General features: G+C 45.0%; 1 protein-coding gene and 1 pseudogene across 1 annotated transcript in view; one reads left to right on the top strand and one right to left on the bottom strand.

The window, feature by feature from the left end:
* Positions 1-24009, bottom strand: part of Tmc2 (transmembrane channel-like 2) — a 68058-nt gene extending 44049 nt beyond the window's left edge. Inside the window, 4 exon segments of the mRNA NM_001106510.1 lie at positions 6842-6932; positions 12090-12242; positions 17927-18239; positions 23857-24009. Of these exon segments, the coding sequence (NP_001099980.1) occupies positions 6842-6932; positions 12090-12242; positions 17927-18239; positions 23857-23890 (591 nt within the window). The 5' untranslated portion in view covers positions 23891-24009.
* Positions 12826-12912, top strand: LOC120102118 (small nucleolar RNA U3; annotated as a pseudogene).
* Positions 24010-26347: the final 2338 nt, after the last annotated feature.

Raw genomic sequence — 26347 nt, 5'->3', positions numbered from 1 at the left:
ATGTGACTGATCCCCATAGGTTTGCCTGTTTGAACACATGGTCCGCAGGTAGTGTGAGGGAAGGTTGTGGAACCCTTAAGAGGTGCAGCCTCTCTGGAGAGAGTGGGTCACTGGTGTTAGGGCCTGAGGCTTCATAGCCAAGCCCCTCCTCTTGTTTATTCTGATTCCTGATCAAGGATGTGAGAGGCCTGACTGTTTCAAGCTCCCATCACTAGGCTTCCCATGCCATGCTGGGAACTGTGTTGAGTTACTGTGAACCGAAGTAAAACTTCTGGTTTAAGATGCTTTTGTCAGACTATTTTACTACAGTAACAGGAAAATTAACTGAGACACATAGGTTCATACCTGTAATCTCAGCATTCTGGCAGTAGAGGCAGGAAGAATAGAGTTCAAGGCCAGCCTGGGCTACATAAAATACTGACTCCAACCAACCAACCAACCAACTAACTAACCAACAAAGAAACAAAAAAATGAAACCAAAACCCATCACTGAGAGTTGTAAGCTCAGAAGGGGTGGGAAGCAGATCACAAGATCATAGTCTTTAAATTTTTTAAATTAATTTTTATGTTTTATGTGTTTTGTTTGCATGTATGTAAGTGCAACACATGTATGATGTGTCCACAGAGGCCAGAAGAGGGCATCAGATCCCCATAGAGTTATGAGTCATCTGATGTGGGAACTGGGAACTGAAACTGGGCCCTCCATAACAGCAGTAAGTGCTCTTAGTGGCTGAATCATCTCTCTAGCTGTCTTAGTCAGGGTCCCTATTCCTACACAAAACATCAGGACCAAGAAGCAAGTTGGGGAAGAAAGGGTTTATTCAGCTTACTCTTCCACATTGCTTTTCTTCACCAAAGAAAGTCAGGACAGGAACTCAAGCAGGGACTTGGAGGCAGGAGTGGGTACAGAAGCCATGGAGGGATGCTGCTTACTGGCTTGCTTCCCCTGGCCTGCTCAGCCTGCTTTCTTTCTTTTCCTTTCTTTCTTTTTTTATTTTTTATTTTTTGGTTCTTTTTTTCCCCCGGAGCTGGGGACTGAACCCAGGGCCTTGTGCTTCCTAGGCAAGCGCTCTACCACTGAGCTAAATCCCCAACCCTTCAGCCTGCTTTCTTATAGAACCCGAGACTACCAGTCGAGGGATGGCACCACCCACAATGGGCTAGGCCCTTCTCCCTTGATCACCAATTGAGAAAATACCTTATACTGGATCTCACAGAGGCATTTTCTTAAGGGAGGCTCCTTTCTCTGTGATAACTCCAGCTTGTGTGCAGTTGGCACACAAAACCAGCCAGTACACTAGCTCACACAGAGATTCTTCTGTAAAACGTTATTTGTGAGGGAATGGCATTTTCCCTTGTAAAGCTAGTAGAGGATGGATGGGAAGGAATCAGACAGGCTTCCAGACCCCATTTCCCAGATTGGACTTGACAATATGCTGCTTGGCTGGTTACTACATGAAGAAGGACACTATCCATCAGAAAACAGAGATGGTTGAAAAGATGGGTCTGTACACAATGTCCCGCTTGGTAAGAGGGCAGTATCTGGAGGGGTGGAGGGAGACTCGATGATGGATACAGGCTGCTTCATCCACCTTCCCAAGTTCTGATTCCATACTCAATCTTAAGCTTATTTGTGGTCCATGTAGGTCTGCCCACACAGGGTCCTTGATGCTCATCTGGGCTGAGTGTATTTTGGCTTTAATTTCCCATATAACTAAATCAATCAAACAATAAAAAAACCAGATCAACAGCAACAAGCAAAACAGTGCTGATGTGGACTTCAAATTTTCTGGTTCTTGCATCAGAAATTATTTCTCCTGTAAATTAGCAATACAACATCTGGTCTTCTAGAACAATCTTATAAACTTAGCTTCTGGAGTTACAGACTACTGCTGAGTCCTTCTGCAACCACTGGATAATCCCTCAAGGCTTTGAGTATCTTGTACTGAAAATGCCCTGGAGTCAGGCAGAGGTAGAGGTAGAGGCAGAGAGGCAGAGAGGAGGCAGAGAAGAGGCAGAGAGACAGAGGGGCAGAGGGGCAGAGGGGCAGAGGGGCAGAGGGGCAGAGGGGCAGAGGGGCAGAGGGGCAGAGGCAGAGGGGCAGAGGGGCAGAGGGACAGAGGGACAGAGGGACAGAGGGGCAGAGGGGCAGAGGGGCAGAGGCAGAGGGGCAGAGGGGCAGAGGGGCAGAGGGACAGAGGGGCAGAGGGACAGAGGGACAGAGGGGCAGAGGCAGAGGGGCAGAGGGGCAGAGGCAGAGGGGCAGAGGGGCAGAGGGGCAGAAGGGCAGAGAGGCAGAGGGGCAGAGGGGCAGAGGCAGAGAAAGAAGCTAGACACTGAAACACACACACAGAGAGAGAGAGAGAGAGAGAGAGAGAGAGAGAGAGAGAGAGAGAGAGAGAGAGAGAGAGAGAGAGAGAACACTCATGTACAGATACATACATATGAAAATTCAGAGTAGAGGTCAGCATCATGGCTCAGGGGCAAAGGTGCCTGTGATCAAGCCTGATGACCTCAGTTCCTTTCCCAGGGACACACAGAAGGAAAGAATCAGTTCTTTCAAGCTGTCCTCTGACTTAATAGGTGCACTGTGGCGCACTCCCCCTTCTCCCCAAATCCCCCACAGACGGATAAATAGACGAAGATTTAAAATTCAGATCAATCTAAAGGAAACTCCTGGAAAGGCCATAAAAATGCCGAAAAACAAACGTGCTTATGAAGTTAAAGATAATCTACAGTGAATGCTGCTTGTCCCGGTAATAATAGGAAGTCTTCATAGCAGAAAGGGGAAGCTATTTAATATAATCCTACTATTTATTTTCAATAAAACAAAAACTCTTATTCAACTATAAATAGAGGATAGTTTTTGATTGTGAGAAAGTTTACTTCAGGCTGACAACGTTTATAAGCTTTGTGGGAGACAATGAAATTCTTCTCATTAAAGTGATAAGCAGACAAAGAGACCTATTTTAAACATTGCCAACTGAAACTTCTGGAGAACCATTAAACTGCACTTCAGGTAGGAATGACATGTCATACTTAGAGGAATTGAACAGAAATGCCTTCCCCTACAGTGCTGGTTAGTTTTATGTCAACTTGACACAAACTAAAGTCATCTGAGAGGAAGGAATGTTAGAATTGGGATAAAGCCTCTACAGGGTCAGGCTATAGGCAAGCCTGTATGGCATTTTCTTAATTAGTGATTGATGGATGAAGGCCCAGCCCGTTGTGGGTGATGCTACCCCCAGGCTGCTGGTCCTGGGTACTGTAAGAAAGCAGGCTGAGCAAGACACTAAGAGCAAACCTCATACTCTTCCACCGACCCTGCTTCAGCTACTGTTTCCAGATTCTAGCCCAGTTTGAGCTCCTGCCTGGGCTTCCCTCAATGGGCTGTGACTTAAGATTTGTTAAGCCAAACAGCAACAGTAATCCTAAATAAGACAGAAATTGGTACTAGGATCATGGAGTGTTCGTGTGACAGATCTGACCATGTCATTTTGGGGGAGGATTCTGGAAGAACTTTGGAACTTTGGTATAGAAAGGCCATTGAGTGTTCAAAGCTTGGTGAGCTATTCTGTGGAACCTTGGAAGTATGTTCAGAGGAGCCTGGCTTGTGATCTTTCACAGGGAAGTTTGAGAGCCACTTAGAGCCTCATCATCAGAGGTGGATGGAGAGATGATACTAGGTGGGGGAGGAGGCATGGTGATCAGGTGTGGGGAGAAGGAATAGAAGAGAGCTGGTAATGAGAATGAAAATCAATGGGGGGGGCATCTCTAGGATTAGCTGGAGACATGGGATGGGTGAGGCTATGGGGAGTCTATGGGGGTGACCCTAGCTGAGATTATTACCAGCAGGGGATATAGAGACTGAAGTAGTCACATCCCGTAGCCAGGCAGGACTTCCAGTAGAAGGAGGGGGACATCAACTCACAAGCCACCCACAAAACCTTCAACCCAAAATTTGTCTTGCCTACAATACACCCAGGGACTGAGATGGAGCAGAGACTGAGGGAATGGCCAACTAATGACTGGCCCGACTTGAGATCCATCCCATGAGAGAGAGCCAATCCCTGATACTATTAGTGATACTCTGCATGCTTGCAGACAGGAGCCTAGCATAACTGTCTCCTGAGAGGAGACATGGGGCAGTGGATGGAAACACATGCAGAGACCCACAGCCAAACATCAGGCAGAGCTCAGGGAGTCTTGTGGAGGAGTGGGGGCTAGAATTTAGGGAGCTGGAGGGGTCAAGGACACCTATAAAATCAACTAACCTGGGGGGGCCTCACAGAGTGTGAGCCTCCAACAAAAGAGCATAACTGGGCTGGACCTAGCCCCTCCATATTTGTAGCAGATGAACAGCTTTTGCTTCACCTGGGTTCCCTAACCATAGGAGTGGGGCTGTCTCTGACTCTGTTGCCTGCCATTGGATCCCATTCCCCTACCTGGACTGCCTGCTTGGGCCCCAGTGGGAGAGGATGTGCCTAGTCCTACTGGAATCAGATGTCCCAGGGTAGGGGGTGATACTCAAGGGAGCTCTCCCTTTTCTGAGGAGAAGAGGAAGGGGTAATGGGGGGAGGCACTTATAAGGGCAGGACTAAGAGAAGAAGAGGAGGGAGCTGCAATTGGGAAATAATATGAATAAAAAATTATGGAAAGAAAAAAAAATAAAGACTCAATTGGGCCATGAAGAGATTATGGACACCTGCTGAGGCTTGGCACTGTGTGACAGGGCTAGAGTCCCCAAAAAGAGCCCAGGAGAGGTTGTTGGTAAAAGTACAAGAGAGCCACGGCTGGGCTACAGTAGTGGAGCTGACTGAGTGTAGTAGACAAGTTGTATGGGCTGCAGAGGGAGGAGCTAGAGCAGTGACTCAAACCCATGGAGGATCCAAGGAAACTTATGTGGATCCCAGACCTTGGACAAGGAGCCATTTACACAGTTGGAGTATGATTTTGCTTTGTTCAGATTGTACTGCACCCTGGTTCTTCTCTCTTGAAGTAACAAAGCGTTTAACCTTTTGATATTACAGGACTCCACAGTTGAGAGACTCTGAAATTTAAAGAGACTTTAAATTTTTAAAGAGACTTTGGATTTTTGAAGAGACCTAATTCTAAAAGTATCTGAATTTGTAAAGACTATGGGACTTTTTTAGTTTGTGAAATGTTTTATAATATGATGTAGATATTAATTTGTAATCTCGGGGATGAGCGAGAAAGAAAATGGGCTACTTAAGAGAGATGTGTTGTGTGTCAAGGTGACAAGGGATCAGCGGTGCTGGCTAGTGCTATGCTAGCTTGGCACAGGCTAAAGTCATGTGAAAGGAGGAACTCAGTTGAGAAAATGCCTCCATAGGATGGCAACCCTAAGATGCCTACATAATCAATAGAAACTGATTAAGAAGACAGAATCAATAAGCGAATGCAAAGATTAGTGGGAGAATGTTTGCCACAGTCATGTCTGAGGTTCTGGGCTCCATCTCCTGTAAAACACATACACAAATACATACACACACACACACACACACACACACACACACACACACACACACATGCACACATGCACTAGTTATAAAACCAATATACAAACACTTATCCACATACCTTAATAACTAGCTATTATATAAATAAAAATTATACCATTCACAAAAGTGAGATATAAGCTATGTCGAAATAAACCTAAAAATGTGGAAAATCTATATGACAAACTTTACTGAAAGATATAAAATAAAGCTTGAGAAACAGAATTCTAGATGCAGAGAGTAAAACCACAAATTTAAAATAATTTCACACTCACATGTATAATTTAAAGAATTGAACTTACAAGTCTTGAGAGTAGAGTGATGGTTGGGGAGAGCAAGGTTTAGAGAGGAGAGAGAGAGAGAGAGGCTGAAAGGTTAATCAGTGGGTACTGAGTTAGACAGAAGCGAGATGTCTGGAGAGCTAGTTACACAGCTAACAGATTATAGAAACCAGCTTTCTGTGTATATTGCAAAAGGCTACAAGAAAAGACTACAAAGTTTTCACCATAAAGATGTGCTAAATTTATTTAATCTGGTTAAAATGTCATATAATGTACACTGTTAATATTTAATTATTTAATACTTTTTAATGCTTTTATGTGTTAATTAAAATAGTTACAACTTTAATCAAAAATTTAATGACCCATTTTGGAATTTGTCAAAGTGATTTTAAGAATGAATGTGGAATCATAAGCAGGAAAAGAGATTTAAAAAAAAAAGAAAGAAAAAGGGGAAAGCCAGAGCTGTCATGATGTCAAATGGTTGCCCATCATAACAGCCCCAAGACAGGCCATGTAGGGACTAAGTGGATGAGGGACCACAGCTTTTAAATCAGAGGTAATTGACTCCAGAAAAGAAAGGCTACTCAATAAGACCCACGTAAAACACCAGCCCCTTGCAGCCGGTTCCAATGCAGCTCAATAAAGGGGAGCTGGCCACCCTTTATGGGGACACTGGTTATTCACTGAGTCTGGTAACTCAACAGCCTGGCTGTGTTTTCACCAAATCAAGATGCCTTGATTCGAGTGCTGGATACAAAAATAAATGGTGTCATGTGCACTATCAGTCATTCTCTGAGCTTATTTACTGGAGAGAAAACAAATCTCATACATGTGGAAGCCCCACGGATAAATATGGAATAATTAGCAAGAGGTAGCTGGTTTCCATCCCTGGACGACCCCGAATGTTCTACTGAACCTCACATTCACACCACTAAGGGTAGGGGGTGCTAATTGTCAGGCTGCCAGGTGTTTGTGGTGGTTCCCATGTCCCCATGGCGAGCAGGCTCTCCCCACAGTTTGCTGTCTGAAGACCACACATACCTTAGCCATCATCATCCTGTAGGCATAGAGGTGTTTGCCCTTGCCTTTTCCCAAGGCTCCTTCATACTTCTCCACAAAGGCTTGGGCTTCCCTGGTCAGGAGGAAAAGAAAGCAGAGGGTAAGGAGACACAAGAGTTAAACCTGAAATCTAGACGGTGAGGTCGAAAGCTTTACACGCTTGTACCCTTAGTTGCAATGCCAATGTTATGAATCAGGGCATTTTGTCAACTGAACTTTTCCTACCGCCAGCACTAGCAGGCATAGAGTAGATACTGATAGGCAGGGTTTTGTCAATTTTCTCCAAGACTTTGCCCCTTGGTGTTGCATATGTGAGCAAACGATTACATGACAGGTATAGTGAAGTTTAGCAACATTAAAACAGGGAGGTTCAACTGGGCAGTGGTGGTGTACATCTTTAATCCCAGTATTTGTGAAGCAGAGGCAGGCAGATCTCTGTGAGTTTGAGGCCAACCTGGTTCACAGAGTGAGTTCTAGGATAGCCAAGATTGTACAGAGAAATCTTGTCTCAAAAAAAAAAAAAAGAAAAAAGAAAAAAGAAAAAGGACAAAGAAAGAAAGGAAGAAAGAAAGGAAGGAAGGAAGGAAGAAAAAGGAGGTTCACAAGGCATGGTGGCACAAACAAACATTTAATCCAGCACTCAGGAGGTAGAGACATGCTTGTAGGCCTGTCTCTGTGAGTTCTGGGCCAGGGCTACATAGAAGAGACCCTGTCTCAACAAAACCAAAACCAGTAAATAGATGATAGATAGGTAGGTAGGTAGGTAGATAGATAGATAGATAGATAGATAGATAGATAGATAGATAGAGTTAAAGGATAGAAGTCAGAGAGACTAAAAGCAGAAAAACTTTGTTTTTATTTTTTAAATTGTAGATATGTGTGTGTACATGGATATATGTGTGTCACTGTGCATATGTGGAGGTCAGGGGACAACTTTTGGGGAGTCAGTTCTCCATCTGCTATGGGTTCTGGGGATGTAAACCAGGGTATCAGGCCGGTGTGGCAAGCACTTTTACTAGCTGAGACATCCTGCTGTCCCATAGAATTTTAATTGTGGTGGGAACGCCGTGATTTGAGTCTGAAAGGACCCCTACAAGTTCACATTTTGAGTATTTGTTTCCTGGCTGGTGGTACTATTAGAGGAAATTGCAGAGCCTTTAAGAGGAGCCGGGTTGGCTGAAGCAGGGCTGCAGGGGCAGCCTTTGGATTTACTCTGGTTGCCACCCTCAGCAACTTTGCTTTTTCCCTTTGATACACTGATGCCTCTGGAGCTGTGAGTCAGAATCACCCTTTCTTCCCTTGAGCAGTTGCTTCTGTAACAAATCTCACACTGGCTGAGACTTAACCTTAGGGCCTTCTATATAGTAGGCACAAACTCTCATGCTACACTCTCAGACCCAGTTCCGGTCATTTTTTAAGACATCAGTCTTCTGATGAAGCAAGAACCACCTGACTAGGATTGAAATAACATCCTCAACTCATGGGCGCCAGACCTTCATATGCAGATAGCGCTTGCTACCTTGTATTATTGTTCATGATGCCAGATGCTTCTCTGACTCATCTTTATTCCCAACCTTATCTTTCAGGATTCAACATAGTCTCTTGACCTTGAACACAAAAGATGTTCAAGCTTTAATAATAACAATGACTCCTGTTTATGGATTCTGTCTAGGGCCCTTGATATTATTTTGAATTTGTGGAGCAATCCCACAGGGCATGTGAAGCTGAAAGGCTAGGAGAAGGGGGCCAGTGTGAGTGACTAAGGAGCCTCTTAGATGGGGCAGGAGGCAACGCTCACTCAGCTTTGCTGTCATTGTTCTTTGTACCCTGTCATCCTGAGACAGTCTCTAGTCCCTATGCGTGGGCCAGCTAGCCTCATGAGTGTGTCAGAGGCTGAGGCCCATAGCAGCACTTCTGAAAAAGAGGATGTAGCCTCTAGGAAGTTGGCTGCGGTTGGAGATTGTGGTGTTTGAATGAGAATGGCCTCCATGAGCTCCTATGTTTGAATACCTGGTCCCCAGCTAATAGAACTATTTGGGAAGGTGTGGTCTTGTTGGAGGAGGTGTGTCACTGAGCAGAAGCGGGGCAGGCTTTGGGGTGTCTCTGTCTCCTGCTTATGGTTCAAGAGGTGAGCTGTTGGGCTGGACTCCAGCTGCTGGCTTCCTCATTTCTGCCATCATGGACTCTAACCCTCTGAAACCATGCTATAAGTTGCCTTGGCTGTGCCTGGTGTCTTAGGACAGAGACTTCGCTGGTGGCAGAGTCATGCAGCAGCCAAGGGGTTGCTTTCGACAACATCCGGTAAATCCAGAAAAGTAATTAATGGTATAGGCTCTAGAGCCAGAGTTTCTGTGTTCAAATCCAGACTGGATCACTCAACTTGTTATGAAACATTGGGCAAATTACTTGGTGATTCTGAGACTCGGTTTCCTTGTCGGTACACTGGGAATATAATAGTGCCTCTGTCACAGGGATGTTTTGAGAAAATGGGATTGCTATGTCCACTGTACTTAAAAGAGTAGGATCTGGCATCTAGGGAATGTTCAGCAAATAGCAATTAGTCACAGTTCTGCAAACAAGAGCATATAGCCTGAATGCAGGAAGGAATGATGGGAACTTCCCTGCAGAGGGGACACTTGGGCAAGTCTCATTGTGTGAATGAGATTCAGTCAGGTAGGATTCATCACACTTCAGTGTTCCCTCAGAGGATACTAGAGAACTACCCAAGGCCTTGGTACAGGCCTGCCTGTCAGCCTTGGCAGCTGTCTGTGTCAACCATCTCCAGATGACTGAAGAGGTGGCTCTTGAGAGTAAACACCCAGTGTCTCCATATGGGATGGGTCTTGAAGCTGTTGACAGAAAAAGCCACACTTCAGATTTTTGTACTGTGTGCTCCCTTGTTTCTTGGGCTGAAGACAGCAGGAAGCAGGAGTTGATGACTGAAGGAGACCGTGGTAACTGTGAAGTGCCTCTTCAGGGGTTCCAACAGTTTCCTCATCAGAACAGAATAAGCTCAGTCAGAACTCTGCCTTATGGCTGGGACAGAGTCAGTCAGAAATGAGTGCTAAGGTCATCCTCCCCACCAAGGCCAGCTCCCGAGTAAAGTTGTGCCATTGAAGGAGGGTGAAGAAGGGGCCTCCCTGTGGCAGGATGAATCAAAATGTTTGAAGGAGCTGAGACCTGACTAATGGGCAGGAAGCGGGAATAAGTCTCCTCTAGTGAAAGAAAGGTAGCCACTTTTCCAGCATCCTCTGTGGGAACAGCAAAGTGAACCCCACTTGACTGAATCTTATACACCCAGTGAGACTCGGCCAAGTGTCCCTTCTTTAGGGTAGTCCTTGTCACCCCTTTCTGCATTCAGGCTGTATGCTTTTGTTTGTGGAATTGTGTCTAATCTTGGGATTGAGACAATTGAGTGTGAGACCTCTGGAGTTACTAATTACTGGCACATTCTATCTCATGAGATGGAGAGATCTTTAAGCAGATCCTGGCTAGAGTAGCCCTGGATGCAGAAAGGGGTGACAGGGGCTTCCCTCCAGAAGGGACACTCGGCTGAGACTCAGTGGGTGTATAAGATTCAGTCAGCACTTTGGTTTTCCCACGGAGGATGCTGGAAACTTAGGGGCTGGAAAACCTGAGGCCTAAGCCTAGAGTAAGGCCTGCTGGAGGAGGGAAGAGAAGGAAAAGGAAGGAGGTTCGGACATGCAAGACCTACTGTTTGACACAGAGATATGAAAATGAGGGAGACGTAGTCACTGCCAACCCTGCCAACAACAGGAACTGTGAAACTTGAGCCTCCTGGAGACCTCGTTTCCTCCAGTGTCTCAGTGATGCTCTTCCTGTTGCTAATGGAAGCTGCGTCTAGGCTGTACATGAGTACAAGGTTCTGTGAGAAGGACACTGGTACAGGAGGAAAAACCCAGCCTGTAGGACAGGGAGAGGAACTCCTGGAAGGAGCCAGCCCGCTGTCCACACAATTTTAAATTGGCAAAAAAAAAATGTATCTATTTATGGTATATACACTGATGGCTACATCAAACCAATCAACATATTAAATCCTGAGCTTTTTTTTTAGTAGTGAGAGCCTTCTAATATTTGCTCTCAGCAACTTTCAATTACACAGATGTTGCTATCACTATGCTGAACATACATTCAAATAAGTTTAAAAAAAAAACCCAAGAGTCCAGTTAGTCACACTAGGTGTGTTTAGTGACCAAGACCAAGAGTCACATGTGGCTAGTGACGACTGTATCCCACAGTACAGATGGGAGGGATTTCTAGTATGTCAGGAAGTTCTGCAGCAGGAGTCAGGGGACACCGCAGGGAGCTGGGGCCCCACTAACTTGTCCTGCAGCGGTTAACTCTGCTTGTTAGAACCACTGTCAGGATCCATACCTTGTCAATGTGGCCAGAATCTTTGCTTTGTTTTTCGAAATAAATAATGTCAAGACATGACTCCCACACCACTCTCCATAACAATAGGAGCTTAATCCAAGCATGAACTAATTTGTGTTTGAGTAAGTCGCTGTTGTTGAAAATGGAGGCCAGATGTGGGGCAGCAAAGTCGAGGCGCACGGGGGTGGGGGTGGGGGTGGGGGTAGGGGCTTTTCTAGTAGATAACCAGAAATTATGCAATGTGAGTTCTGGTTTAGTTCAAAACTGATGCAGACATTCAAGAATTTAAAAAAAAGTTATTTTGATATGTCAGCCTTTCATATGCAATTCAAGGTTAAGGGTGAGTTGGAAATGGCACAAGTAGGGAGCGGTACCACAATTCAAACCCAAACCAATGGAGCACCATTACCAGTGTGGCCTTGCCTTAGGACACAGAGACATGCTAACAGACCTTTCCACTTGCTGTACAAGCCATTAGTGCAAGAGACAGCTGAGAGGGGAGGTTGTGGGTGCTGAAAGCAGACAAGACAGTTGCCCTTGCCTAGAAGGGACGTCACAGTCAGCTTCCTCGGAGGGCATTTCTGTGTTGGGTTATGAGAGAGGGTGAGAACCAGCGCGTGCGGCAGGGCGTGGGAGAGATGGTTATAAGTGACTGAAGGCCTGCGCACAGACCGATGCTGGCAAGTCTGTGCCGTGCTTGCAGTAGGGAGGCTGGAAGAGCCAATCTCCTCTCCTGTTCTGTCTCACTGGGGCAGAGAAGAGGAAGGCGCTCCCCCGTTCTGCAGGAGATGAGCCTCCTCCTGTGCAGGAGAAGCTCATTCCGAAGCTCCCTCACCTGAGTTCCCTCAGCTTCTTCGCCATGGGCCAGGGTTTGTTCCTCATGGTAGTGATGAGCTTCTTTTTCTCTTCCACCTGTTCCAGGATCTGAGCCAACTCCTCTTCTGACAGGGACTCTCTAGTGGAGACACTGGAGGCCAAGGAAGTAGTCCTACGGGCAGAGCCATGGCTGACACAGGTGAGTTAGAAGGGTGTGGACAGGGGAGGAATTCACAGGAAAGATGGGCAGGCGCCTTGACACCCACAGGCTGGAGCGAGCCTGGCCCCACCAGAAACTGGCAGTGGCTCCTGCTACCAGCTAAAGGAGACCAAAACTGTCCTGTAGTCTAAGGTATGACTAGGTTGCCTTCCCAAACCAGATTTCTCTGAGTTCTCCACCCATATACTCTCTAGCACAGTGGTGTCCAATAGAAATAAAAGTTGAGACACTTTTAATTTCATTCATTCATTCATTCATTCATTCATTCATTCATTCATTCCTTGTAGGATTTCTGGGCTGACAGGATGGCTTAACTTGGCAAAGCACTTGCCGTGCAAGCCTTATGACTTGTGTTTCATCTCTGGAATCCATATTAAGGCAAAAGGAGAGAATCGACTTCAAAAAGCTGTCCTATGACCTTCAAATGTGTCCAGGGCATCCACCCCCATACACATGCACTGTGCTGGATAGTTTTATGTCAACTTGGCACAAGCTAGTGTCATCTGAGAAACCTCAATTAAGAAAATGCCTCCTGAAGACTATACTTTCAGGGATCATTTCTATAGTTCGTTACTAGAGAAAATGCCTCCTGAAGATGGGGCTGTGGGCAAGCCTGAAAGGCATTTTCTTAATTAGTAATTGATGGGGGAGGGGCCAGACCATTGTGGGTGATGCTGTCCCTGGTGTGGTGGTTTGAGTAAAAATGTCTCCCCCTAGGCCCATAGGGAAGGACACTCTTAGGAGGTGTGGCCTTGTTGGAGTAGGTGTGGCTTTGGCTGAGGAAATGTGTCACTAAACTGCCAGGCTTTGAAGTCTCAGAAGTTCAACATTGTTCTCTCCTGGCTGCCAGGGGGATCAAGATGCAGAACTCTAGGCTCCTTGTCCAGCACCATGGCTGTCTGCACACCTCCATGTTTCTCATAATGGACTGAAGCTCTGAAACTGTAAGCCAGCCCCAAATTAAATGCTTTCCATTATAAGAGTTCTTGTGGTCATGTTATCTCTTCATAGCAATAGACGCAAACTATGCCTGGGCCAGTGGTCCTGGGTTCTATAAGAAAGCAGGCTGAGCAAGCCATGGGGAGGGAGCCAGTAAGCAGCACCCCTCCAAGGCTCCTGTCCTGACTCCATTCAGTGACGGACTGATATGAAAGTATAAGCCAGTAAACCCTTTCCTCCCCGACTTGCTTTTTGGTCATGGTGCTTATAAAGGCAGTACTGGAAGCCCTAAAACACACACTAATACTCTTGTTTAATCACCTCAAAACCTTATTTTATTTATTTTAAATGATTTCATTACAAATTTAAAGTCTGAGAAAGTCCTTCATAAATCATTCATAAATATGAAGAGCGTAGCATATTTTTTTATTTTAAGAGTCCCTGTTGAAAATGATAAACTGTGACCACAATTATTAGTCTCACTTTAAGAGGCAGTAAAGTCCTCAAGTAGCGAGAGGGCTGAGGTTACACCACTATGGCACTATTCAGAATTTAGAGCTTAATCCTACACTGAACAGGAAGAAATGCGATTTTTTTTATGGTCTAATGAGGGCACGCTGTCCCTTAGTAATGTTCCTCCCCTGGATTCTCAAGTGTTCAAATTCATAGCATTTCTGACCTAGGTGGAGACCTAACATTCCGGTTGGGCAGGGTCAATCCCTGGTCTAGGAACCACCCTTAGGAAGGTGGGCTCACCTTTAAAGAGATGGGCAGAATAATTAGTCCTTCAATAAGACATGGCCCCTGCCTCTCCTCCCTGGACCAGGTTCCCAGGATAGTAGCTCACCAGGCTACAGTCAGGTACCTTGTAATCTGCTTGTTTCTTTGAGTTACCCAGAAAAGCATAACTTCTTTTCTTCTTCTTCTTTCTCTTTTCCATGCATGCTTTCCTTAGCACTCTAGGCTTACCCATTCTGGGTTTTCTTATGCTTTCTCTAAAGCCCTCCTCCCCACCACATGACTGTCCACCATGTATCTGGATTCTGTACTGTCAAAATGCAATAGATTCCCCCTTTCTGCCTCCATTTTCTGGGCAGCAGCTGGCCTACCCTGCAGTTATTTTAAACCTTCACAAAATTGTCCTTGAGTTTCCATTTGAGTCTCTTCTTAAGTACTTTTATTAATGAGGCTAGGAGCCCCAAGAGGAGACCTTGATTTTTCTTGTATCAATATTGCGTAAAATGGTTTTGACTATAATATGACACTGAGAATGACCAGCGAAATTGAGATGTACCAGATTATATGAGATTGAACTTTGAATCAGAATAGCTCGTGCCTATCCATGAGCCCGGATGCTAGCCAGGGTCAGTGAAAGGAACTCAAAGAAGTCCTCCTGGTCAGCGAAGGGTCCAGAGCAGGTATTTCCTAGGCTGAGGATGCTGACTCAGAGCCAGGCTATGGTTCAGGTTACAGATAAGTCAGCAAGACCAGGAATCTATGGTCTTGCAAAAATGCATGAGGTGCTCTCTGACACACCAGAGATCAGCCCGAAGTTCACGAAATTGGGAAACTCTAATTTAAAGTTTTCTAAGAGCCATATTTAAATGGTGACATGAAATGGAAAAATTTAATAATTTACACAATTCAATCAGATTATATTTTTTAACATAATCAATGTAAAATCATCAGAATATTCTGTTGATAGTCTTTTGGCTCTGTCTTCACAACCTGATGTTCATTCTTCATTTATAGTGCATGTCAATCGAGATATCAAATTTTCATTATATATTCTTGCTCTGTACTTATAGTTTGTAAAATTATACTTGAAAAAGTAGATTCACACACACAAATTCCTTTAGACATGCTTCCAAATCAAGTGGTATATGGTTATTTTTCTTTGCTGTTGATATCATTAACAAAATATTTTGATTCCAAAGCCAGTTCAGGTCAGTTTCAAAACTATATCTGTCCAAGTTAAATAAATTCACTATGTCAATCTGGTTGTATTAATGTCAAGTTTAAATTATGCTACATTAAATTAAGTTGGAAAGTCATTTCCTCCTCCCTGGTCATATTTCAAATGCCTAATGGTTACTGCAATGGCTAACACAATTACAGAGAACTTCTGGAGAGAATCCCCATGCTATGCCCTTCCCCATGCCCTGGTAATACTACCTGCCCAGCTGCTACAGGATCCAAATGATTGTGTGTGCTCAGTGCAGCCTCAGTGATAAAGAGACACAGTAGCTGACAGGGTAGGTGAAAGGAAAGGTTATGTGTGGTGGTTTGAATGAGTATGGCCCCCATGGACTCATATATCTGAATGCTTGGTCCCCAATTATCGGAACTATTTGAGAAGGACTAGGTGGTGTGGCCTTGTTGGAGAAGGTGTGTCAATGTGGGTGGGCTTCGAGGTTTTAAAAGTCCAAACCAGGCCCACTGCCTCTCTCTTTCTCTGTCTGCTGTCTGTGGGTCAGGATGTAAGCTCTCACCAATTGCCCTAGAGCAACACCTGCCTGTTTCCTGCCATGGTGATCATGGACTAACCCTCTGAGGCTGTAAGCAAGCTTTCAATTAGATGAGTTTTTCAATTAAATAAGCTTTTATAAGAGTTTCCTTGGTCATGGTGTCTCTTCACAGCAGTAGAATGCTAAGACGTCATGTCTGGATAACCTTAATGGTGCTTATGAAGAGAGTAATCAGGACTACTGCTAATTCTGGTTTTAGAGACGAGTTTACAAAAACCTTGGAGTTTTAGCTTCTTACCTCTTGGAAATAAAGAAATCTTAGCATGCTAAGGGATCTGGCAAGCCTAGCCATTGGCACTTTTGGTCATACTTCACACATTCCCAGTGACAACTGTCTTGGAGTCTTTGTACTATATTTTCCCTCACTAGATGGAGTTGTCTTTATTTAAATTCCATTTTTCTTTTTCTGCAGATACTGAAATGCTCACCTTCTCGGTAGAGGAAACTAGATGCCTCAGGGCCCCAGCAGTACAGCACTATCAAATCTTGTCCTGGGTGCACATTGCTTTCTGCCTTGTCTTAATTGAGTCTCATCTTTCCTGCTAGATAATCAGCATCTGGGGAACTGAGTCTTTTTATCCTTCTAACCCTGTCATGTCAGTCAACTAAAATTGGCACCACTGAGTCCTCGTCTGTAGCGCCTTATATTGTACATGTCATTTAGAGTACTGGTTCCTTCTAAAATATAAGATACACAAGGGAAATCGATGTGTTCAAACTCATTGGAGGTGTAGCTTAACGGTAAGGCATGTGCTGAGAATACAAAAGGACCTGGGTTCAATCCTGGGCACAACAAGCAACAACCAAAAGAAAAAGCCAGGCAGGGTAGCATTTGATTATAATTCCAGTGCGTGAGAGCTAAGGCCTGTTACTATTGTATAGTAGTACAACTCTGAACACAAATCAATGTGTTAGTATGTGGCGTGTGCATCTGAATATGATGCCTAAGGAGGCCAGTAAAGAGCACTGGATCCCCTGGAGCTGGAGTTAGAAGCATTTGTGAACTTCTCATCACAGGGGCTGGGAACTGAACTTGTGTCCTCTGGAAAAACAAGCAGTAAGTGCTCTTAACCATTAAGCCATTTCTGTAGCCTGGAATGAAACACTGTATCTCTCTGGTTATAAGATTATTGGAACAATGCACCCCATTAGAATTTCCAAGGAATCTCATGCTGAGAGAAGGAGAAGGTTGAACCCTGGGCCAGCCAGAGGAGATACAGAAAGAGATTTCACACAGGTCTAACAGTTTGTCAGACCACCTTGCAGGAGAGATTGGACCCGGAACAGATGTTGAGCAGGACCATACCTTGGCCAGGACTGCTTCAGTATACATATCTTCTGCTCTTTATTTAAACCTAAACTTCACGCTGGGGCATCAAGAGAGACTTGGAGTGTGGCTATCAAATGTCTTTGTTCATCCCCCAAAGTGGTCACACTTAATACATCTCCTTTCTCTTTCTCTTATTGAATATGTCAGGGTCCAGGCTCTGGCCCTAACTAACTCTGTTGAGCAGAGAAAGCATTCAGGAACCCAGAAGGAAGATCAAGAGTTTGCCTTCATTCTCATTCTCACACCTGCTTCAAAAGCCTCCCTCATCCATAATCATAAGGGATTCTCCAAATGTCCCTAGAAGAGAGTAAATCATAGACAATCTCTAATGGGTGCCAGAGAAGCCATCAAAATCAGTAATCACTGAATGGAAGGAAACCTGATCCATTAATTTCATAAGTTGTCTGTCTACTATTATATACACAACTGCCGCCCATATATGAGTGGAGCAAAGGACTCCAAATCAATTACCCAAACACCCACAGAGAAGGGTGCATGCACACAGAGGAAAGAGTGTGTATCATCCCTGTGTGATTTCCAAATGGCTTCATTATCTGTATTCATTATTCATGAATTTTAGCTGGTCTCTTCTGGAGCGATAGAGAAGTTCCCAGCTGAAAGTCAGGAACCTTGAGCGCTCATCTCCTCCCCATGCTGGGGCCACCTCCCACACCCAGAACTTCGCTCCCAATAGGAGCTGCTATTAACAAAACAGTGTATAGAGGCTGTTCTGCTGGTCTGGAGAGGTAGGAGCAAGAGCAGTGACTACTTCTCTCCCAACGTGAAAACCAACCCTGCCAGGAACAGGAAGGGAGTAGCTGAGCAGAGCTACGGCACACCTGGGCTTTCTCAGATGCTTGCCTGTCTCCTTCCTCAGAACCTCCCTTTCCTTCCTTGGAGGTGTTCTCCGCTCCGTGAGGGGAGTTCTCCGGTCCTTCTTCCTCCCCTGGGAAGGCCTCTCCACTTTGCATGGTTTCTGTCCCCGCAGTCCCTTTTGATAGCTTCCATGCTCCATCTGTTTCTTCCGGGAAGACCCTGGTCTGGGGCTACCCTTAGCAGGATCCTTCCGGCTAGACTGGGCTCGGTGCCCATCTTGGGGACATGCAGCTATGGAGGTTTGTTTCCTTGTGGGTCTCCTTGCTGACTTGTCATCTGTAAGAGCAGAATATAGACAGTGGTGGCTCTACAGGACTCGGCCTGAGAGAGCATCACCCCCTGTGGGGGTTGGGCAGCAAAAAGTCAACATGCTTCCCGGAGTCTGCTAGCTCTGTTGAGCTCAGAACATGATGCCCTCAAATGCAGCGCCTTGGCATATTGAGTGTTTTATGTTGAAGAAAATTGAGAACCCACAGGTGCTGGCTCTCTGACCTTCCTTCATATTCCAGGAGACCTACCCTGATGTAGAAGTGCCCAGTTCTACAATATTAGGAAAAGAGAAGCCAAGAAGAAGAAGCTGGGCAGACAGACTTTCCCATGTCTGTTCAACATCAGCCCATACTCTACTGTTCTCCAATATAACTGTTCATAAAAGTGCAACTCTCCCTAGAGCCTTAGGCCTTCGTTTCTGAAGCTCTTATGAGAGTCCCTCTTCTATGTTCCTTTATGACAGTCTTTTTCATTTTATGCATCTTACCACATGGGTTAAATAAGTCCCAGATGCTGTTTAAAGTGTAAGAGAACTGCTTCCATGCAGCCCTTTGTCTGTCCTTTGATCTCAAGAAACTATGGAAGCAAGAGAAAAAACGGGCTTAAAAAGCCCAGTGCAAGGCAAGCAGGGGGTGGGAAAGGACCCAATCTTTGGTTCCCACAATGGCCTGGGCCCTCCTCCCTAATCACTAATGAAGAAAAAGCTGCACAGCTGGTCTTAGGGAGGCATTTTTCTCAATCGAGGTTCTCTCCTCTCAGATGACTCTAATTTGTGTCAAGCTGACATAAAAACAGCCGGGACAGACAACATAATGTTCTGGGCATGTTTCAAAATGTTCTTGTTTCTCCCTGATGGAATCACCAGCCTTTACTGTGTGAAATGCTCTTGGTAGGAAAGCATATGAAAGCATTGAGGGAAGAAAACGAGGCCCGTAGTGAGGACAAGGGAAGGGACAGAGTCCCCTCCTCTTCTTTTCATTACGTGGTGGTTAAAAATCAAGAAATGGCAACACAACTAATAAATCTAAAATTATCTACCGAGATAATGATCAGTTTCTCAAAGATTTTGAAATATAAAATAAGTAAAATGTGTTATTTAGGGTCAGAATATCTACAACTTTAAGTTTAAACATATTAGCACCTCTCTCTCATCTTCAGCCCCAAACAATACACATCATACAACTGCCTTACAATTTCATTTACAGAAGGGGATTTATGTTAAGAAATGAGTAAGCTAGGGCTGGAGAGGTGGCTCAGTGGGTAAGAACACTAACTGCTCTTCCAGAGGTCCTGAGTTCAATTCCCAGTAACCACAACCATCTGTAATCGGATCCGATGCCCTATTCTGATGTGTCTGAAGACAGCTACAGTGTACTCATATTTCATATAAATAAAATAAGTAAATCTTTAAAGAAAAGAAATGAGTAAGCTAGCTTATGTTTTGTTCTTGCTGGCTTTCTTGCTGTTGCGATAAATACTGATCAAAAGCAACTTGTACAAGAAAAGATTCATTTGGTTTCTACTTCCAGGTCACAGTCTGTCACTGAGGGAAGTCAGGGGAGACTCTCAAGGCAGGAGCTGAGGCAGAAGCCTTGGAGGAATGCTGACTGGCTTGCTCTCTACCAGGCTCCTAGCTGACTTTCTTTTTATACCACCCAAGATCACGTACCTGAGGGATAGCTCCCCATAGGATTATTGTCAATCAATAATCAAGACAGTTCAGTTCCCCACAGACATGCCCACAGGCCAATTTGACTGGAGAAATCCCTCAATTTAGGTTCCCACCTCCCAGGTGACTTCAGACTCTGTAGACTCAGAGTCTCAGCTCAACAGTTCTCAATCTTCCTCATGCTGCAACCTGACCACTATACCCAGCAAAATTCTCAATCACAGTGTATGGAGAAAGAGAAATGTGCCACAGTAAAACCAAATTTGAGCAATTTCTATCAATCCATCTCTACAGAAGGCACTAGAAGAAAAGCTTCAATCTAAAGAGATTAACTAGATCCAAGGACACCGGAATGATTCATCTAAGAACAGTAAATTTAAGGAAGGGGAAATGCCCACACCTTGAGGACAGAATAACAGGAATCAATAGATATGGCTCACTAATAACTTTCAGCATTAATGGTTTCGATTCCCCAACAAAATGACACAGAATAACAGATTGGATTAGAAAGAATCCTCTCTTCTGTTGCACTCAAGCGGCAATCTCACTATCAAGGAAGAAAATAAATTATGACTCTTGCAGGTAAATGGATGAAGCTAGAAAAAAAATCACCCTGAAGAAGGTAACCCAGACCCCAAAAGACAAATATTGTATTTTTCTCTTACGTGTGGATGTTAGTATTTAAGCTTGGAGTACATGCGTTACAATCTGAATAACCACAGAGGTTAGGACCAGCAGGCAGGAGAGGCTCTGCCAAGGAAGGGGAAATAAAGTATAGTGTTATGGAGAGATAAAGAGGAAACCAGGGTAGGAGGGTTAAATAGGGAGAGGAATGGGAAAGAAGGAGACAGGAGAGAATATGGGAGGGACAATTAAAGCTAAAGGCCTTTTAAAAAGCCATGTGAAAGCCCACACTGTAGACACTTCCTAGAGTACATGCACTATGAAAGGAATGTAAGTGGAATCACCAAACAATAGGGAGATGATGCCACAAACTAGATCTCTTATGCCACCAAGTAAAACCCTGAATGACAGAAACGGGCTACATCTTGTGGGATCTTTGGCCAAAGAGGTCCCATAGAACTCCCCAAACACTACAGGCTACGGGTTGCTCTCTACAACCTGATGGTAAGACCCTACTGCTGAATATGCTCACTAACGTCCAACACACAAAAGTAGAGCTGTTGCCTAACTGGAAACATCAATCCTACTAAATAAAGTTTGTAGACCTGTAAGGTACTCTGCACTGCCACAGGTAAGAAGAAATCATCAGTATCTCCTAGCGACAAACCTCGCACCCTAAAGCAGCAGCCTTCCTGCAAGACATATCGGTGCAATTGTGGCATGGATGTCATAGGGGTAACGGACCACTTCTAAACAATGGAGTCCACGGGATGGCACAATGCTGCTAACGTGGCCATTACCCTGAGGCTACACAGGTCATGGGCCTGGGGCAAAGCCCGGTGCTATTATTTTGGTAAAGGGACATAGCAACAGATGATTTCTAGTGACATACTGCTACACCCATAGATTCGTGCCTCACTTAGTCCACAACAGAAAAGCTTCTTGCAGTAGATGGGAGTCCACACAGAGGCCAACTGGACACTGTGCAGAGACTGAGAGATTTTGGAGCACTCAGTTCTAAATGTCTTCTTCAAACCCTTCTTCTCAAGGCTCAAGGATGTATGAGGAAGAGGAGGAAGAAAGACTGTAGGAGCCAGAGTGGATAGATGACTGCAAGGAAACATTGTCGTCTAGACACAACAGGACTCACAGAGACCGTTGCAACATATGCAAGATCTTCAAGGGTTCAAGCCAGACAGGATCCCAGCACTGAGAGGAAATGTAGACATGAGATCTAAGCCATAAACTAAGACATGATTTGCAATTGATACCTACTAAGAAAGGGAAAATCAGTCTTCTCCGACGGAGTGTCACTGAATAGATCTACTACACTCCAGGGCAGATCCCATGTCCAAGAGAAGTTGGCCAACGCAAAATGATGAGCTCCGTGTGTGTGTGTGTGTGGTGTGTGTCAGTGTATGTGTGTGAGTGTATGTGTGTGTGAGTGTGTGTGAGTATGTGTGTGTGAGTGTGTGTCAGTATATGTGTGTTTGTGTGTGTCAGTGTACGTGTGTGTGAGTGTGTCTGTGTGAGTGTATGTGTCTGTGTTAGTGTGTGTGTGAGTGTGAGTGTGTGTGAGTGTGTGTGAGTGTGTGTGACTGTGTCAGTGTTTGTGTGTGAATGTGTGTGTGAGTGTGAGTGTGTGTGAGTGTGTGTGAGTGTGTGTGACTGTGTCAGTGTTTGTGTGTGAATGTGTGAGTGTGTGTGTGAGTGTGTGTGTTTGTGTGTGAGTGTGAGTGTGTGTGTGTACTTGTTTCAGTTTGTTTTGTTTCGGTATATTCAGTCTTATTGGGCTTTTCTAGTTAGTTTTGATATTCATTTATTTTTTTTATTTTTTGAGAGGGAGCTAGAAAGAGAGAAAGAACATCAAGTTGAGTGGGTAGAGAGGTGGGAGGAATTTGAGAGGAGTTTGGGGGATGGGAAAACATAGTTAAAATATATTGTATGAAAAAATTCAAATTCAAAAGATTAAAGGAGATTATGTGATTGGCTTTAACATATAAATGATTATACAAATTAAGTATTTCAAAATATTTCTAAGGAGCTGGGCACAGGGGCACGTGGCTGTAATCCCATCACTTGGGATGCAGTTGTAATTGCAAGGAGACCAGGAAGTGGAGGTAGCAGGCAGGACCTAAGCACTTATTAGCACAATCCTCAGTGTCAGATATGTTTAATTGACACAAGAAACCGAAGTCCTGGCAATGGAGGAGAATCTTTCTTTGTAGCTTCTATGGCCTCTTCAGCTTCTCCTAGGACTGACTGGCTAGCTTCTTCACAGACTCACAGAAATGCTGTAGTCATCTTCCAGGGGGAGGTGTGGGAGACTAGAAGGCGCCTTGGGAGAGAGAGAGACCCTGGCTGTAGCACCTTCTAGGTGCTGCCTTAATCCCTGGGCTAATGAATGTTCTTAGCTTACCAAGGCAAAGCTCAGTGTGTCTCTAGTTCTGGGAGCATCCTGGTTAAAGCAGAGGCCGAGCAGCAAATGCCTCTTCCCCAGTTAAACTGGCTGCTTCCCAGAAAGGACTCAGGCGAGTTACTGAGTAAGGGAAGAGGGCGGGAGCAGGGCGGGGACGGGGCCGGGTCTGGGGAGGGAGTAGGGGGGGGGCGGGGGTGAGAGCGAGGGGTGAAGAAAGAGGAAGGAGAGTAGGACGAATAGCTGGAGTTTAGAGCTAACATCAGCCTGGCACACTACCCAGCAACCCATCATTTCTTCACACCGCACCTCCCCCTCGACCCTATCCTCCACACATGAGAGCTGTTCTGATGGCTTTCTCTCTTTACCATGTGGCCAAGGACAGGAAGAAGGCAAATTGCCCTCTGAAAGTCACCTGGCAGCAGCCCCATTTCACTATGGTAGCCTGCACACTGGAACTCGGTGCTGCCAGTTACTTTATTCAAGCTGCTGCTCTCAGTCCAACACTTTCCTGATACCTTAGAAAAACCTTAAGTTCAGAACTCTCCCGTCTTCTCCCCCATGCAACAGAAAAACAGATAGCCACAGTGCGTGAGAATTGTTAAGGAGAGACAGCTGCAAACAGTGACCTTTAGGATCATGCAGATGGGTGGCCAGCTCTAGCTAGGTCGTTAATGTGGTTCTGCGTGACTCTCTGCCCAGGTGATTTTCAGTTCCTCCAGGAGTCCTGCAAGGAAGTGACAACCACCCTCATCCCATCGGGGGTCGGAAGAGGCTAGCTATCCTGAAGTTGCTAAGCTCAGGTTGCAGGATCTGAACTCAAATGCAGGGCCTTTCCGTGCCTCTTGAGACTGCTTCTACTGTGCCAAGAGGCCTGGTAAGTAAGACCCATGAGGATGAAGATGACGACTCACCTTCCCCATCCAGGCTCTTTAACTGGGGGCTCATGGTCACCAGAATTTCAAGGTCCTCACACTGGCTGACGTCTTCATATACTGCCCGCCTGGGGTAATTTCATGCTGTCATGGTCACTGGCCTCTTCCTCGGACCTGACAGCAGCTGGGGTCCTCAGAGGTTGAAGGTAGAGGTAGGTTTTGTCCGGGAGAAAGATGGGGAGGAAGCAATGAGTTTGCAGCACGTCAATCTATCCAGACACTCCTCCGCTCTGTCTTCTCTGCCAAGGACAGTGTGGCCTCACCTTTCAGACATCACTTATACATGAGGGCCCTAGAGGGGTAGGAACTGCAGGCTCATCCCCTGACAACGATACCACTTGCATGACAGCCAGGGAAGGTGTGAGCGATGTGACAGGGCTCTTTCCCAGTGTCTTGAGTCCCTGACTGGGACGAAGGTGTAAGTTATCTGGGTTTTGGTTTAAAATGAAGATTATAAAAGGCAGGCAATGGAATCATCTCGCTTTCCTCTCTATCCCCCTCCTGCACTCAGCATCAAGCCATCGGCTTTGTGATTGCTCCGCTAGCCCTCCTGGGTCTTGGAATCTACACCTTGGACCTGAGCCAACAATGACTGTCCCTACTGAAGTCATCCGCTTCTTCATTCAGTAGCTTTCCCTAGTGCTGCTCGCCTTTAGGGACGGTTCATCTGGATGCTTTGAGAACCACTATTTTTGTGTAATGGCAAAGCTGCAGAACCAGAATGGTACCAAGGTTCTTATGGGTATCAATTGATACTGGAGTTTAGAGGGTTCCCCTAGAGGGATTCCAGGTTTTTCTATCCCTTAAAAAGGAATTGATCAGAGACACAGTGCAGCAAAAAATACTCTTCCAAGGAGGAATCTGACTGGGACATGGAGGTTCAGTAGCTCAACAGTCCTGTAGAGAGTTTTTGTTGTTGTTGGGTTTTGTTGCTGTTTTGTTTGTTTGTTTGTTTGTTTTCTGTTATCTTAAGAACATTAATCCAGCAGCAGAGAGGGACATGGACCTATAAAAGTCCCACTTAATTAATTTCAATTTGATGGGTACATGATATTTATTTACCAAAACAGCATCAGTAGCTTCCCCACTAGGTCCTATGACCTTCCCAATCATGGGATTTTGACCAGATTTACAGTATGAATTCCCTCCACAGAATTGGTTCCAAATACAACCGGAAAGTGGTTGCTCACCCATGAAGCAAACTTGGTTGCTACTGCACCAGTTGGTATATCTTGCCTGGGTAGTCAGTTGTACTGGTGCACCACGAGGGCTAGCTAATGGGGAGGAAACTTCCAGGCCAGTTTCAGCTTTATTTCTTTGTAATCCGTGACCAAGATGTGTGTCGTCTTCAGCAATACAGTCTTTTTTTTTTCTTTTCTTTTTTTTGGAGCTGGGGACTGAACCCAGGGCCTTGCGCTTGCTAGGCAAACGCTCTACCACTGAGCTAAATCCCCAACCCCAGCAATACAGTCTTACTATCGAGTTCTCGTTGGTAACCAGTAGCAAAGGCAATTATTCTGAACCATTTGGGGACTTTAGGGACCTCCCTGACCAGCACCTTGTAGGAAGGTAGCCTACTCCTGACACTGCCTGGGTCCTCCTCATGATTGAATTGTCCGTTTTCTTGTTGCTTGTTTGCTCTGCATATTAATTCTGTGGGATGTATATCTGGCAGAGATTCTCCCCCATTCACCAGGTTGACTTTTACATGACTGACAGTTTCTTTTGTTGTAAAAAATGTTGTGATTTTGTAAGTTCTCGCTTATAGGCCGTTATTCTTATTTCGCAAGGACTAAAGTTTTATTCGGAAGTTCTCACTGGTGCCTGTATCTTCCCACTTGTTTCAGGTCTTGTGTTAAGGTCCTTGGCATTCTTGCTAAGATTAAGATTAAGCATGCCAACTCTCTACATTTCTATTTACTATAGTGCCTAGCCAGGAATAAGACAAGAGGTGAAAATAAAAGGGATACAAATAAGAAAATAAATCAAAGTGTCCTATTTCCATATATGATTATATATGGATATATATGAATATACGTGTGTGTGTGTGTGTGTGTGTGTGTGTGTGTAAAATATATGTATGTGGGGATCACAATCCCTACATCAGCAAAGTGGCAGGATACAAAAAAGGGTAGTTTTTCCTATATGCTATATAATAAATAATAAAGGAGAATATCAGAAAACACAAAAGCACAAAAGAGTCTAAAACAAAATAAAATGCTGTGGGATAAACCTTCTAAGCAAGGGTATGAGAGACCTTTGCAGTAAAAACTTTAAAACACTGAAGAAAGAGAGGAAGATGCTGAAGGATGGAAAGATCTCCCTTCCTTATCAACCAATCTCTCTCTCCCTTTTTCTCTCTCTCTTCTCTCCCCCCCGCCGTGTGTGTGTGTGTGTGTGTGTGTGTGTGTGTGTGTGTGCGTGTGCGTGCGTGTGTGGTGTGTAGACGTGTGCACACATCTGAAAGCCA

The sequence above is a fragment of the Rattus norvegicus genome, chromosome 3, assembly GCF_021556685.1.
Source record: "Rattus norvegicus strain SHRSP/BbbUtx chromosome 3, alternate assembly SHRSP_T2T, whole genome shotgun sequence".
Classification (NCBI taxonomy): domain Eukaryota; kingdom Metazoa; phylum Chordata; class Mammalia; order Rodentia; family Muridae; genus Rattus; species Rattus norvegicus.
Note: the sequence above shows the minus strand (reverse complement) of the source record. Positions and strands in the feature narration are given on the sequence as shown.